The sequence below is a fragment of the Coffea arabica genome, chromosome 2e, assembly GCF_036785885.1.
Source record: "Coffea arabica cultivar ET-39 chromosome 2e, Coffea Arabica ET-39 HiFi, whole genome shotgun sequence".
Taxonomy (NCBI): Eukaryota; Viridiplantae; Streptophyta; class Magnoliopsida; order Gentianales; family Rubiaceae; genus Coffea; species Coffea arabica.
Genome location: NC_092313.1, coordinates 21,538,007 through 21,553,854, shown reverse-complemented (window position 1 = coordinate 21,553,854; position 15,848 = coordinate 21,538,007). Strand labels below are relative to the sequence as shown.

Here is a 15,848-nt window from a genome sequence, read left to right as displayed (position 1 = left end):
CACAACCCGAATATTATATGAGTTGAATATGAGTTTCACATTTATGAACCTGAAACTCATAGCCCGAAACCCGAAAATGTTTCAAATTAAATGAGCTGAGCTTGAGCTTATCAAAGCCCGACTCATTAGGCCCGATTGACAGGCCTAATTATTATCTTAATATCTATAATTATTGTTTCAATGTTTATATTTGTTGTATCAATATTTATATTGCATGGTGCAATTGTCACTAGCAGTAAGAGAAGATAGCGGATCCTATTTTTAGCTTTGATGCTCAAGCTTTTATATATACATGTGTGTGTATTCTTTTGATAGAAAGGGAATAAAACATTTTCCAACAAATGGCTGATTACAAACAATCAAATTGTAGTTGGTTTTTTTTAATCTTTTTTCAATAAGAGAAGGATGAAGCTTAAGAAGTAAGAAAAAGACAAGGAATTTAAACTCTTTTTTTTTCGGTCTCAATCTTAGTCATTAGATCAATACTTCCTCAATAAACTAAGTCATCGGTGGATCAGCACATCTACGAGTGGCATGTTTAAGTTGGGTTAGACAAGCAGAATTCATCATATCCACTGTATCTTCTTATTCAGATTCAATGATAAACTTCGTCATGCTTCTTTCCTTGGCTATCTTTGATCCTCCTGCTCTCAAGTATAATATATTTAGTTTGCTATTTGGTTTGATGATCAATCCTCCTGCTCTCAAGTATAATATATTTAGTTTGCTATTTGGTTTGATGATCAAGTGAGTGTAGGGTTGCAAACGAGTCGAATCGAATCGAATTTTGACCTAATCGAATCGAGTCTAAATTTAGCTTTATCGAGTTCGAACTTGACAAGTTGCCAATTTAAAGCTCAAGCTCGAAAAAATAAAAAGAATTATTTTATTTTTTAAAAATAAATAAAATAATAATTTTTTCTTAATAGATAATAAAATATTAGAAAATTATATGTAATATTACTATTAAAATAAAAAATAATATATATATACTCGAGTTTGTAAGCTAACGAATTTAACATTTTTGAACCCGAGTTCGATATTAATCGAGTTTTGACTCGATCGACTCGCAAGCGGCTTCATTTGCAGCCCTAAATGAGTGTAGTAAATTGTTTATATTGACCGATCAACACCGTTTGAAGTTTGAACTCACAAAAAATATATATATATATTGGATCATGAATTGTTTATAACACTATATAAGTTCAAATATGTATTGAATGCGAGTCACCCAAATAAAAACACTAAGCCCATTTCACCAATGGGTTGCGTGTACATTTCTCGAAAGCCCAACAACAAATGTGATGCGAGACGCGGAAGCTACTTCGGATCTAGAGGAACACGATGAAGATTTTACGGAGTTGAACCCGAACTTGGACCACTCAAGAACAGATTTAACGGTAGAGGACGCCACAATCAAGTATGTGTGCTTGATTGATAAGTCAAGAACAGCTTAGGATCAACTCTAGGATGTTCAACTTAGCTTTTACAAGCTAAGGGAATTTGCCACAAGAAATGGACGAAATTCTGGAAATTTTATTCAATACTCTCAAAAACTGAATGTAACATGCGGCTTGAGGCTATTAATAGCCGTGACTAAGACCTAATAAAATGGAAAAATAACAAGGAAAGTTCGGCCAGCCCCTTGGGCCTATACTTGACCGAAAGCTAGCCCAACTAACTATAGATCATAAGCTTCGGGGGCGTTGCCCCCGAACCCCCACCGGGGGCTTCGCTGCGCCCCCGGGCCCCCAAGCCAGTGGCGCGTCACCCCCTTGGACCCCCGACTCGCTGACCGGACAGCGAGATCCCCGTACGGCTCAGCGAGGGTACTTAACTGCGGCTCAGCCCGCCGTTTGGAGCTTGAACACTCGCATCTTCAATTGTAAGCAGCATTTTAGTAGTCGTGCAAGGATATTCCAACTCAATTCCTTCAATGCCCGGTTTCTCTTGGGTTTGGATGGCACGTACCAAGGCTTGGAGGGACTCCTTGAATCTCTTAGCTCGTGCTCGTGTCACTGGGCCTTGGGGCACCTTCACAGGGTCTACTTGTACACTTTGGGCCTCGTGCTCAACCGCATCAAAATGTCTCGGGCTGGAATTTGGCATCTAGGTTCTGTACAAATTACACGCAGTTTATAGTTTCGATTATAGAACAGGTGATGGTTAGAGATGAATAATTTTGAAATTAAATGGCTGGGATTCAGTTGTGAGTTCAACTATCAATAACTGAACAAATTTGATGTCTTTTTTTTTTTTCATATTGTTATATCAGTAGTGTCTATATTTATTATTTTAGTATTTAAATATGTTTTGCTAGTATCTATACTATACATTTTGGTATGTTCTGATTTATTGATTATAGCAGTCTAAAAAGAGAAACCAAAAAAAAAAAAATTATCCCTATTTTACCTTTCATACAACTCAAGAAAAGGACGTCAAAGTCACATGTCCATGTCAAATTAATACTCTTAAAAAATAATGGTAAAATTCGAATTTAAATTAAGAAATAATTGTGAAAAAGAATTATCTGCGATAGTTAAAAAAAAAAAAAAAAATTCATGATAAGTAAAATGTCATTAGCCATGCTCTAAGCTAGAAAGATACTTCCATTGTGGGCAAAGGTGGCACTGTCGTTGTCCGCTTCTTATTTCTTATTGAACCATCAGTCTATCACAAAGCTCTCAATCGAACCATAATTAATTATTTTGCCAGAGTACAACAGGAACATCACTCAACATATATAACAAACCGAAAAGTATAGAAAAGAAATGAAAGGTGCATGCTTCCTCCATAATCCATCCATCTCCAGTCAAAATCATTGCTTGTTTTCTGCAGGCTATGGATCATGTTCTTGGATCGATTAACCAGAAAAGTGGAGCAAAAGAATAATCCTACTTATTATAGTACACAGTTTTGTGATTCTTTGACTAAACTTTCACGTGTTTAAGAATTGAATTATGCATATGGATTAGATAAGTCTTAAATTTCTCAGAAGAGATATAGACAGATTGAAGAATACATAATTGAGGCAGACGTGATTGAGAGAGGTGGCTATTTTGTTCGTGGACATGGTGGTAATAAAGAAAGGGAAGAGGGAGGGAGGGAGGGAGGGGGGGGGGCCTCGGGTTTAGGCACAATATGATCACATGCTTTTTCAGTATAAAAATGAACTGGATTGGACGCTGATGTTCGATATCTTAGATAGGCTTTGGTGTCTTTTTCACTTTGCTTTGACCCCATATAATAAATCCCGATGGGATCTTGACAAAAAAAAGAAAGAAAAGTTGGCATTTGCCATTTGTGAATCTCTACACTGATTATAGTTATACTCCCAAGTCCTTATCTGTATTTTGATTGTTTGAGCTGCTTTCAACTATAGGACTTCCAAAATGGTTGCTTGCAGCTTTGAGGATTCATACTGGACCAGTTGAAATTTTGACATGCCGCCTACATCTTCTGATGTTATTGGGATCCATCACTTTCAAACCAGGGACTGACTTCTTTGTAGTTTGCTACTATTTTCTTCTTCACACGGATGTCTAGTCAAATTCTGATGGTTTGTGTCATTGCGTACAGGCATACACCACCAGCACCATGCATATATATATATATATATCATGCTCTTCAGTTGTTAAACCAATGCTATGTACCCTCTTTACATATAGATTGTGAATTAACTTAGAGCTTGCAAATGACAAAGATATTAATTTGAGGTACTAAGCAGGGCCATACTCATTCTTAGAGTTATACTTCATTCACTGGGCAGGACCATTCGTTGGAGTGACCCTTTTTTCACCAACCAATTCACCTGCAGAAGACAAATTGGAGGCTTATTTATGATATTAATCCTCTAGTTTTCTCATGCACCTTCTTAGTTAAAGCACATTATTTGTTTGACATGATACACTTGTCGCATTCACTCCCTCAAAAACGAAAGCCATAATCGTAAATCTTTGCCCTTGTCATCGTGATTGATTCTGGATCAACTATTAGGCATGTTTAGTAGTTGTTCGGAATTCGCGTAAAATTTATCCGTTGTGAATGAAATTGCGAATTGATAATTAATCCCCGGAAAAAAAGAAGGTGATAAGAACAAACAAAAAAAAGAGGACGAAATCTTTGATTGTTTCATTAAGCCAAGATTGATGGGGAAACTCTCCTTGACTGCTGCCTTAATTGGAAATAATTGCAGCAATAATCTTTTATTCAAACCATTCCCTACTCCGTTACTGATTACTCCCACTGTTCCCACGCGTTTGGCTCCATCAAACACTCTGCAGATAACATCGCCACAGAACAACACAGCACGTGCCCATGCCTATACAATCTCCACATCAAAAGGACACAGTCCAAAACCAATCACTCAAATTTGTACATTTTCCCCTCTTTTCAAATAAAACCACCAATAATTCTCTCCCTACTTTCTTACCCAAAAAATCATTACTCTTCTAGGCCCCAGATGGCAGAAAATAAACTATGACCCAATTTGTTTAAATTGAAAATCACTAGTCACTACTCCCACTAATGACTAAACCAATAAAACCATTGGCTTTAGTAATCGAAAAAGAACCTTTTGATCTATACCTCTACAACCAAGAAAACTGGTTTTTCCAGTGTGTAGTTTTTCCTCTATGATTATGACAAGATTTCTTTTCATATTTTCGAAATTTTACCACTGGTATTCTTTCCCTTTTAAGACAGGAAACCAACAAAAGGGTCCCAGTGCCTGCTTAGACCCTGTTTTAAGACATGTAACTTCCTCCTAGGAGAATTTACCAAGAATTGCAAATCTATGTGCCTTAGCTACTACTTGAAACGTTAGGACTTAGGACTGGGACATAAAAAACTGGAGAAATTGGCGTAACTTTCCGACAAAATAACACACACTCACACAGTAACGCACATAAATCCACAAGTACAGTAGTAGAAAACTCTTTAAGAATCTTTGGAGCCTCTCAAAAACTTAAAAGCTCCCACTTTGTAACTAGCAGGAGCCTAGGACGCTGTCCATAGAAACGCGGGCTTGAAGGGGGAGGGATGGAGGAAAGGAGGGAAGTTTTCCATTTTTTCACATCAATTTTCTTCGATTTCAACGCTCCCCTTCCCTCATTTCTTGTTTTTCCAGTAGGACTGACTACTGCCAACTTGGTTTAACAAAATCCCGTTTCTCGTTTCTTTTTTTTTTTTTTTCTTCTGAACAGAATAAACCCTACTCCATCTACAAGAGTAACAAGACCACAGCCCCCTTCCCGTCCGCCATTTTATAGCTGTTTAAAACCGTCGACATCCATCCAAGCCTAATATCTATGGAAAATGCTACTTGGGTTTTTAACTTATTTGTTGAATAAAATATGTTCTCTTAGTTTATCTGGCCCTGCAAACTTGAGCTTTGGTTTTGGCCCCAGTTTTCTTGAATTCAATGTGGGGCTGTAGGTGGAGTAATGAAGCAGGCCTAATGCATTGTACGTGGAGCTAGTGAAAGATTCAATTGATTTGGTTCGTGGGCCCCCCCGGGGAAAATAATGTCCTCAGAAATGCGCGGCCGTGGTGGTGGCAACCGTGCTAATGGTGGTGGTGGTGGTGGTGGGTTTGATCCCAGTAACCTGCATTTGAAGAAAGAGTTAAACCAAATCAGGAAGGCGGCCAGGGTGCTGAGAGATCCAGGGACTACTTCGTCGTGGCGGTCCCCTCTGAACTCAGCAAGATCCGCTGCTGCCAAGCATTATTACCATCATCACAAGAATGATTTCAGCAAGCAATTGTACAGCAATGGTGAGACTCAATTCCAACTTCCTATTGGAACAGTAGAGAATAATGGGACTAGTAGTAGAAGTATTAATTATGAGGCTAGTAATGGTAATAATGTTAAGGAGAAAGAGAAAGAGAAGGAGAAAAAGGTGTACTTGTATAACTGGAAGATGCAAAAATCTGAAAGTGAAAGGAGTAGGCAATGTGCTGATGATGATCTTGAAAATGTTGGTAATGATGATATGGAACAATCTTCTTCGGCTCAAGAAGAAGCAGAGGAGAGTGTGGAGGATAGTTTAAGTGATGCTAGGAATGGTGGAATTGATTCCAAGAGTGACACTTATGCTAGTGATAAATATGCTTCCATGATTTTTAAGTGTAAAGATACCAGCTTTACTCCATCTATTAGAAGAAATATAAAGAAAAAGTCGAAGAAAAGTAATTATTCTAGGTCAAATTTGAGAAGCCGAGGTGAAAAATTGAAAGAACAAATTTTGTTAGCTAGGGGTTCCAAAAGGACGGCATTGGAGGGTTTAGGGAGGGATGATTTGTCGAGTTTGGTTGATCAGTCCGATGACACTGAAGGTTATTGTAATTCAGAGGATTTGAGGAGGGCTTCTGCTGTTTCACCTTTGCTTGCAAAGCTTAAGAATAAAAATTGGTCTAATTCTTCTGCTGCTAGGTTTTTGAGGAGTAGCCGGAAAGAGGATTCATCATACTCATATAGTACCCCAGCTATGTCTGCTAGCTCTTATAATAGGTATGTTGCTAGGTATCCAAGTACAGTTGGGTCTTGGGATGCAACTACAGTATCTTTAAATGATGGGGATGAAGAAGGGGATGATCCATTGGATTTACCTGGTCGTTCAGGATGTGGGATTCCGTGTTACTGGTCGAGGAGGTCAACCCCAAAGTACAAAGGGGGTTCTGGTAGTTGTTTTTCACCTTCTCTTTCTGATACTTTGAGGAGAACAGGAAGCACCATTTTATGTGGAAGTCACAGAATGTACAAGCGAAGTTGTCGTGGGTCATCACTGGGGTACAACAAGAGGAGACCTGGTTCATGGCCTGCTCCTCAAGGTCTTCTCCCGTTGCTAACTAATGGTGGTGATGGGCGAATAGGATCATCCATAGGAACTGGTAATAGCGATGATGAACTCTCAACAAACTATGGTGAGCTGGACTTGGAGGCCTTGAGCCGATTAGATGGAAGGAGGTGGTCAACAAGTTGCAGGAGTCAAGAAGGGTTAGAGCTTGTAGCACTGACTGGGGAAGAAGAAGGCACCCCAGAAAACATTACAAGTCTGAGCCAGAAATACAGGCCAATGTTTTTTGAGGAATTGATTGGACAGAATATTGTAGTTCAGTCCCTAATGACTGCAGTTTCCAGGAAAAGAATTGCCCCTATTTATCTTTTTCAAGGTCCACGGGGAACTGGAAAGACTTCAACTGCTAGAGTCTTTGCTGCAGCATTAAATTGTCTTGCTTCTGAAGAAACCAAACCGTGTGGAGTCTGCAGAGAGTGTGCAGATTTTGTTTCTGGAAAGAGCAGGGACCTTGTTGAAGTTGATGGTGCTAACAAGAAGGGAATTGATAGTATAAGGTACCTCTTGAAAGTCCTTTTGGCAGGTTCCTTATCAGCCTCTTCTCGATACAAGGTGTTTGTTGTTAATGAATGTCACTTATTGCCTGCAAAGACATGGATGGGATTACTTAAGTTTCTTGAAGAGCCACCTCCACATGTGGTGCTCATACTTATAACAACTGATCTTGATAATGTGCCACGTACTGTTTTATCACGGTGCCAGAAGTACCCATTTAACAAGATTAGAGATGGTGACATTTTGGCCAGGCTGAGGAAGATTGCTGTTGAAGAGAATTTATATGTTGAATCTGATGCTCTGGATCTAATTGCTTTGAATGCGGATGGTTCACTTCGAGATGCAGAAACTATGTTAGACCAACTGAGCTTATTGGGGAAAAGAATAACTACATCTCTTGTAAATGAACTTGTAAGTGCACATTGCCATATTTTGGATGGAATACAATTTGAGTTCTTTACTTAAATTGTTAACATTATCTATATGTAGTAAGTTGTCGTTAATTATCCCCATTGTGGCTTGTGGAATATGGTATTCGTAATCTTATATATCACTTGCATGCTATATATGAGGATTGGTTCCTGGAATATGGCTGAAGCTAATGTTTGTGGACTTTATTCCTGTAATAGTTGTTATTTCACTTTTATAATGGCAAGTTCACGCTGCAGACAACAAAGAATTCTTTAAGAGTCCTCTGTTTGATGTTCTAATGGTTAGACTTTTCTTTACCCACAAACTCTTTTCTTTGTAGGTTGGTGTAATTTCAGATGAGAAACTGTTGGAACTTTTGGAGTTAGCCATGTCATCAGACACGGCAGAAACAGTAAAAAGAGGAAGGGATTTGATGGATTCTGGAGTTGATCCAATAGTTTTGATGTCTCAAATGGCCACCCTTATTATGGATATCATTTCTGGAACTTATCCCACTGTTGATGCTAAACAAACTACTTCACTTTTTGGCGGGAGGAACTGTAAGTGTCCATTTTACTTGACCCTTACATTCTTTTTCTTCTTTTCCAAGATGGAAAGGTTTCTGCAAAAGGTATTAGCTTGTTTATTTGAGTTGCTTTTTGTCTGATTTCACCTGGTATAATGCCTAGGACATCATATAAGTGGTGCAAATATTGAAAAATTAATCAGGAAGCATTATTGCATGACATTATGCGCTAATTTGCCTATACCTTCTAGAAAATGGAAGCCTCTTGAATTGACACTGAATTCCACTGCATTGATATCGTTGAGGTTAAATACTTGCTGTTCCCCATTGAAAACGAGAAAAAGAAATGAATGGAAGAGCTTTTAACTTAATTGAAGTAAAGGATACAGTGACTGCAAGATGCTCCTCCACTAAGCCTTCTTTAACTCTTCGGTTCTTTGTCCCCTCTTTCTCGCCTTGTGACTGTCAGACAGTACAGCAGGTGCAACAAATTAAAGGCATAAGTATTTTGCAGGTGGCTTTTTGGCTGCCAAGCTGTTCCCTTGAGTGTGATGTCATACAATGAAATCCCTGAATTTTGATAAGTGATTTAATTCTTGGTACCGGCTAAATCTAACTTAATTTGCTTTCACATATGCTTTCTTATACGTCCAAGTATCTCCAAGCTGCTGTGGATGAAATGATCTACCTTTACTTCAGCTTGCTGCATATTTCAGCCTTTCAATCCACACTGTTCTTCAGCAACTTCATAGGCTTTCATCGCATCCTCCTCTTGGGCTGCTATGTCAATGCAAAATGAAGTTGCACATGATCCAAATATACTGACATGCTTATGCTAATAGAGGAGAAAATGGGAGGACTTGACACCGTCCTTGTGAAGATAAATAGTACTCCCTCTGTCCCATTGTTAATGTCATAATTCACCTTTTTGGCTGTCCCAGAATTACTATATTTATTTCTTTCTACCTCTCCTATGCTGGCCTGAAGGAAATTAGACCAGTCACCAAATATGGTTTAGATTGGGACCCCTCTAATGCATTTAAAGGTGTTTGTTAAACGTGTTTGATGGTTAGTGTGATTTCTTTAAATATCTAACCTTTCCATCTTAAATGTCTAATCTTTAGATTGGAACACTCATTTTGTGGGTTGTTCCAGTGCGTGACTTCAATAGCTTCAAAATGAGTGTGAAGTTCCATTCTGCTAACATTTGATGTAAGACCCCACAGCAGTCATTGAATCAAACCAAAGTGATTTGTTATTATGGTACTTGAGGGCAAAGCTGGAAGGATGTCTCTCAAAAGCAGTGTTCAGTTACCATTGATAAAAAGTTCGACTTTTGAAAAGCAAATCTATTTTTGGGACGGAGGGAGTAACACTTTCCATCCAAACACGGAAAATGTATCACTACTTCCCCTGAACGGGCACAAGTCTACCTCTCCTATGCTGGACCGAAGGAAATTAGACCAGTCACCGAGTATGATTTAGATTGGAACCCTCTAATGTATATAAAGGTGTTTGTAAAACTTGTTTGATGGTTAGTGTGGTTTCTTTAAATGTCTAACCTTTCCATATTAATGTTGTATAGATTCCTTGCATCTTGAGATACTAAGATTAAGGTGATTCAGTAAAATATGTTGTCTCATTTTTACATTTGTCTCTAGAAGTGACTGTAAGAGTCTGTTGTACTCATCTTCAGAGTCCATTTACTACCCAAAAGACCAATCCTCGAGTTCTGATGATAATTCTACACCTGATTTTACTAGATGCTGCTTAAAGTTTAAATGTGCTGTACTTCATTGTTAACGTCCCTCTATGACTTAGAGTTTTATCTTGTTTCTTTTTATCTGTGACAGACCTAAAATTATAGCCAAATGGATAGTAATTCTTGTAATGTCCCAAAAAAGAAAATGAATGTTTTTTTATTTGTGATTATTAATATTGGATCTAGAAAGTGACTTGATCAATTTTTCAGTGACCGAAGCAGAATTAGAGAGATTAAAGCGTGCCCTAAAGCTTCTGTCTGAAGCAGAGAAACAGTTAAGGGTTTCAAGTGAACGGTCAACATGGTTCACAGCAACACTGTTACAGCTTGGTTCTATCTCCTCGCCAGATCAAACTCATTCCGGAAGCAGTCGAAGACAGAGCTCTAAGGCAACAGAAGAAGACTATTCTAGTACACTGAAAGACAGTAGTATTAGCAATCAAAAACCTGACCGTCAGTACACACTTCGAAATTCAGTTTCTCCCCCATCCTTCCACAAAGCTACCTACCAAAAATCAAACAGTAAAGAGGCTTCTTTGCCTGTAATGGATGTCAAAGGCTTGAGTCCAAATCCTTCTCAAAACCAATTGATCAGTGGAGATGCTTTGGCTGGTACATGTGATGATTTTGTTGCGGGAATTAACACATCTAGATGCACGGCCTCCAGCATGTTGGATGATATATGGGTAAAATGTGTTGAAAAGTGCCATTCAAAGACACTCAGGCAATTACTTCATACATATGGAAGGCTTGTATCAATAGCTGATGTGGAAGGTAAAGCAGCATAGAGAAAATCTAGGTTTTTCTTGATTCACATCAAATTTTTGCTTCTCATTTCTTTTGCTGTTTTGAGAAGTCTGTGCTCTAGTCTCTACTTGCCTTCCTTTCTGAGGCTCTTGCTCTTTGCAGGTGTTTTTGTTGCTTATATTGCATTTGGAGATAGTGATATAAAAACCAGAGCAGAAAGATTTCATAGCAGTATCACGAACTCATTTGAAACTGTTTTGAGAAGCAATGTTGAAGTTAGGATTGTTCTGCTGCCTGATGGAGATACCTATTTAAGCAATGCAAACCCAGATATTTCTCCAGTTCAAAAGCCAACACATGCAACCAATAATTTGAACAGGGAAAACGCTGCAGTCCTCTCCTCTTCAGCAGATGGCTATTCTAACATTGATACATGTCAAGAGTCTCTGAAGATATCAAGAGGAAGCTTCAATAATTCAGAAGACAAACTACCAGCAAATCTCGGGTCTTCTGCAGGAAATGCTAAGATGGGTAATACAAAGGACAGAAAGCCAGAAGTTCCTGTGCAGAGAATAGAGTCCATCATCCATGAGCAGAGGTTGGAAACTGCATGGTTACAGGCAATGGAGAAAGGAACTCCTGGAACAACAAATCGTTTAAGGCCTGAGAAAAATCAAGTCCTACCTCAAGAAGGCATTTACCATCACATTCAATTGCAATCTTCAGCCTCTGCAGACTTGTCTTCTCAGCATTGGGAGGATGAATTAAGTCGTGATATTAAAAGTTTGAAGGTTGATGATGGAAAAGCCCTCAAGAAGGACCAAATCAGTAAAAGGGTTGATCACTATCCCATTTCACCAAGCTTGTTGCACGATAACAACATAGTTGGCAATTTCAGCAAAGATAATTTGTAAGTACTACTTAAGTTCCTTTAGCGTCTGCTTTAGGTGTTTGCCATTGTTTTTTGAGAATATTAACTATAAATTTTGCAATAACTGACAAATGATGGCTCTTAACAACTGAATTTAGTGCATTTTTTCCTCCACATCTTTGATATAAAGTCCTAGTGGATGTGGTTGAAACTTGAAACCTGCATGCGAGTTTGTCAAAAATAGTTGACTTGACTTTCTCAAAAGTTACCTTTTCTACACTGATTTAAAGTCCATGAATGGGTAGTGAAACGAGGAGTCTACTACTGCTATGATGTTGGCCTCAAACTACGAAATAGGAAAAGAAAAGTTGTTTTCTTGTTTCAGCTAGCTCTTTCTGCAAATTTCTTTGTGAGCAGCTATAAGCAATGTTCTTATGTTTTGAGAAGTGGAGTTCTTTAAGGTAAGAGCCAATGTATTTGAGGAAGAGATGTTTGCCCTGCGTTTCCAGTTCATGGAGTAGGTTAGCATGGTGCATGTGTTTTTCTCGCATAATTAACTCTCTATACTCCAGGGGATATGAATCAGGACCGGGTGGCGGCGGCTGCAGTGGGCTCTTTTGCTGGAATAACACCAAAGTGACCAAACCTCCCAGAAGGGTAAAGGTAGGCTATGTTTCTGTTTTACTGTCATTTTTAGTCCCATTATGTTCTACAGTTGGCCTGATTTGCGAAACTGTGTCTGCATGATAGGTTAAACAAGGAACCCCTGTACGTTCGAATAAAGCCGTAAGATTTTCATGGTTTGGAGAGTGTGCAAAGGCGTCAAGAACAGAGAGTAGATTCAAAATATAGTGGGGAATGAGACAGGAACACAAAGTTCAAGAATCATGAGATCCCGTCTTCAATTCTGTACACTTGCTGCTGCTTATTTCCTCATTTCCACCATTTTTTTATAGTATGAGATATGATGTAAAGCTTTTTGACAAGCTGGGCATATGAATATTTTTTGGTCCAGCCAATTTTTAGTGATCAATAAAAGTAAAAGGGGGACAAAAAAAATTTTTTTTTTTTGGGCACTTTGGACAGCAGTTAACAAGGGAACGATTCAAGTGCCAATGTCCAATGCTCCAATACTAGTATATATATCTTCAATGTTCAATGTCCAAAGCAGTCAGTTATAGTCTAATGTGAAATAATGAAGTTTGATTGCAAGAAAATACTACTAGTAGCTAATTTTTGCTCATTAATTCTTGATACAAATATAAGAACTGATTTCTCGTGGTAGTTTGAATTGGATTAGGTAATGTTCATATGATTTGGTTATAGGTAAATAATCATTTTAAGTCTTGTATATTGTTCTAGTAATTAACACAAGGAACAAGAATAAAATTTGGAAGTGAATAGATGTTAAAAGAGGGCTCCCACGGGTAGCTCGGTCGGGACTGATAAGTCTGTCTTTACGGTAAGGTTTCATGTTCGACTCCCGCTGTAGTAAAATTGTTGACATCCTTGGCCAGGGTTCTGCTGGCTTTAGGGGGATTAGTCTGGCAAAAAAAAAAGACTGGGACACCCCCTAAGGGGAAAAAAGAAAAAAAGAGAATGTTAAAAGAGGGAGAATGCACAAATTTTAATAGGTAACATCTATTTAAATTAGCACATCCCTGATCAAATTCGACACAACAACGTGAATTTAAGTCCAACAAGAAAACATGCACCTTCCATTAAATTGAACAATTGAAGATACCTACACTGAGCTAATTGAGATTATTTCAAACAAGCATGACAAGATTATGAGGAAAATCCACAAACTTCTTGCAGAGAGCAGAACATTTTTAGTAAGCATGGTAACAAGGAGTTGGGCCGCGTCGTTTGTTTTATGGTGACGGGAGGCCCAAAGTGTAGGAGAGACCCAGAAGAATGACAACCCTCTTCATTTCCATGACCCACCAAATGCACACTCTAAGAAGTCTAAAATTAAATCAGCATTACCTCACCATCATCATCGACATCGAATAAGACAAACCCCAGAAGGGGAACTGAAGAAAGGACGACTCGATTGAAGAAAGATTATAGTAGTAGTAGCAGTGTCAATTTACCATGGCAAAGCCACTGGGTTCTACTGGAGAGTTCTTCAGGAGAAGGGATGAATGGAGGAAGCATCCGATGCTGACTAACCAGTTACGCCATGCCACTCCTGGCCTCGGCATCGCTCTCGTGGCCTTCGGGATTTACCTCGTCGGCGAAGCTGCTTACAACAAGATCTACGCCCCTTCTCATTCTCACTCTCACGCCTCATCCTCTGCTGCCGGTTCTCATTCTCACTGAGAATAGTCAGGTCAGCCACCCCCTTTCATTCCTTTCTTTCTTTGTAGCTTCCCCCCCCCCCCCCCCCCAAATTTATATACCTTATTCCTGTTTTCATATTTATGTTGATCGATTAGGTAATTTGGATGCATATTTGAGTTAACTTTTACGTTTGGAGTAATGGGTTTTCCTTTAATTTTTGTGCGTCTTTCTATTCTGCCAAGCTTTTATGCCATAATTTGAAGTTTTTGTCTTGCAAAATTGGGGCATCTGGTTTCACGAAGTGCGTTGCTGTTTTCTGTCACGTTTGTTGTTTTTGGGTGAATACTAATAGCTGTATGTCTGAACAAAGAGGAGGAAGAGAACGCTCTGCCGTTGTTATATTGTTTAGCTTTTAAACATTATTGTCTTTTTGGTTACTAGCTTTTTCTCCCTTTTTTTAAAAAAAAAAATTTCTTTTCTTCAATGTTAAGAGATGAAAATTGCTTACTGTTTCTGCTGGGTCTTCATTTTGTAAAGGAGCATATACATCTCCTTGCTTCGTTGCATAAAGAAGAAGAAATTCCAATTATGGGACTGAATGTGAAGCTCAGAAATGGCATTTACATGGACCTAAAGCCTTAAGCAACATGTTTTTTCTGCATTCCAAATACAACCAGTGTCCTCAGCTTCTAAATAAATGTCAAATCAGCTTTTTTATCTGATTGCCTACTCCGTTTGTTTCTGTATACCAAGCACATACAAAAGTGAGATAGCCAACTTAAGGAATAGGTTTTGGCACTCTGAACTTTCATCCCTACTCGAATTACATCCCTAAAGAGACTCAAATTGACTGCCTTTTGATGCTATAAATTTATGTCTACGTACTGACATCAACCTTCATGTGCTGGGACTAACGTTCTGTGAATTCTTGTAAACCTCAAATTGATGGTTAAGCCACCACCCTATCCATCTCAGGTCTGCTCGGCCCACCTCCCCAAAAGGAAACCAAATTAAAAAAAAAAAAAAAAAAAGGAGAAAAGGAAAAAGGCTGAACCAAAGGCCACTATCATCTCCAAATTGAAACTAATTTTTCTCCTATTTTGTAGTATTTTATAGATAATCTGTCTATAATGGAACAGAATTCTCATGTTCAGAGCCCTTCTTTCTCTTCCATGTAGGATGGAAGTTTCTTCTTGATGCTGAATTAAAGCTAATTTTTCCTCTATTTAATCCCCTGGATTATGGGTTTATAAATGCAACAATATTCTCATGTTAAGAACCCTTCTTTCTTTTTCTTTTTTTTTTGTGGGATTAATTTTCTTCTTGATTTGATGCATGTATCAAGTCTGAAACCAACACTTTTCTGCTAACTGTCACTCTTATGGCTACATGCAGTGTGAGAGATTGTTTAGCTTTGAATCTTGGGCGTGCAGGTGATGCTTGATGAAAGGCGGCGGCATTCAGTATTCATTATGTTTGTTTTGAGCTCTCTGTCGTCAACAATAAATATATCAAGTGTTACTGTATTGCAACTTTATGCTTATAACAACTTTGATTCTGGTTTTTGAAACATTTGTCTGGTATAATACATTTATTTTCTAGAGTTTTATCTTGTATGCATTGAAAGTGTATACACTATTACCTGGATGTATGTCATATATACAAAAAATAATATTCAAATTTAAATTTAAATTAAGTGATATGCATCAAAGAATAAGAGCATATACACTCAAAATATAGACTATTTTCTATGCACTTGCCGAGACTTCTTTTGATTTTGTTATTGCCCGTCCTTGTTAAATTTGTGCGGTATTTCTGAAGGTATTCTGGTGGCGGTTTTGCATTCTCGAAAAATCAAATCAGTAAGCTGACAAATCTTAAAAAAAAAAAAAA

The 15,848-nt window shown here is 38.3% G+C and overlaps 2 protein-coding genes across 2 annotated transcripts; both read left to right on the top strand.

The window, feature by feature from the left end:
• The first annotated feature begins 4,804 nt into the window (after window positions 1–4,804).
• On the top strand, window positions 4,805–12,745 carry LOC113731973 (protein STICHEL-like). The gene is made up of 6 exons (XM_072079924.1): window positions 4,805–7,763; window positions 8,104–8,323; window positions 10,262–10,825; window positions 10,961–11,708; window positions 12,242–12,332; window positions 12,420–12,745. Exons 1-6 carry the CDS (start codon window positions 5,526–5,528, stop codon window positions 12,519–12,521), a joined length of 3,963 nt encoding a protein of 1,320 aa, XP_071936025.1. The 5' UTR covers window positions 4,805–5,525; the 3' UTR covers window positions 12,522–12,745.
• Window positions 12,746–13,624: 879 nt separating this feature from the next.
• On the top strand, window positions 13,625–15,562 carry LOC113731970 (NADH dehydrogenase [ubiquinone] 1 beta subcomplex subunit 3-B). Its single transcript, XM_027257532.2, has 2 exons — window positions 13,625–14,004; window positions 15,351–15,562. The coding sequence occupies exon 1, from the start codon at window positions 13,767–13,769 to the stop codon at window positions 13,992–13,994; it is 228 nt and encodes a 75-aa protein (XP_027113333.1). The 5' UTR covers window positions 13,625–13,766; the 3' UTR covers window positions 13,995–14,004; window positions 15,351–15,562.
• Window positions 15,563–15,848: the final 286 nt, after the last annotated feature.

Coding starts and splice junctions, on each gene's coding strand:
- LOC113731973 (XM_072079924.1), top strand. CDS start 5,526: ATGTCCTCAGAAATGCGCGGCCGTGGTGGTGGCAACCGTGCTAATGGT. Junction 7,764..8,103: donor CATCTCTTGTAAATGAACTT/GTAAGTGCACAT, acceptor TTTTCTTTGTAG/GTTGGTGTAATTTCAGATGA. Junction 8,324..10,261: donor ACTTTTTGGCGGGAGGAACT/GTAAGTGTCCAT, acceptor TCAATTTTTCAG/TGACCGAAGCAGAATTAGAG.
- LOC113731970 (XM_027257532.2), top strand. CDS start 13,767: ATGGCAAAGCCACTGGGTTCTACTGGAGAGTTCTTCAGGAGAAGGGAT.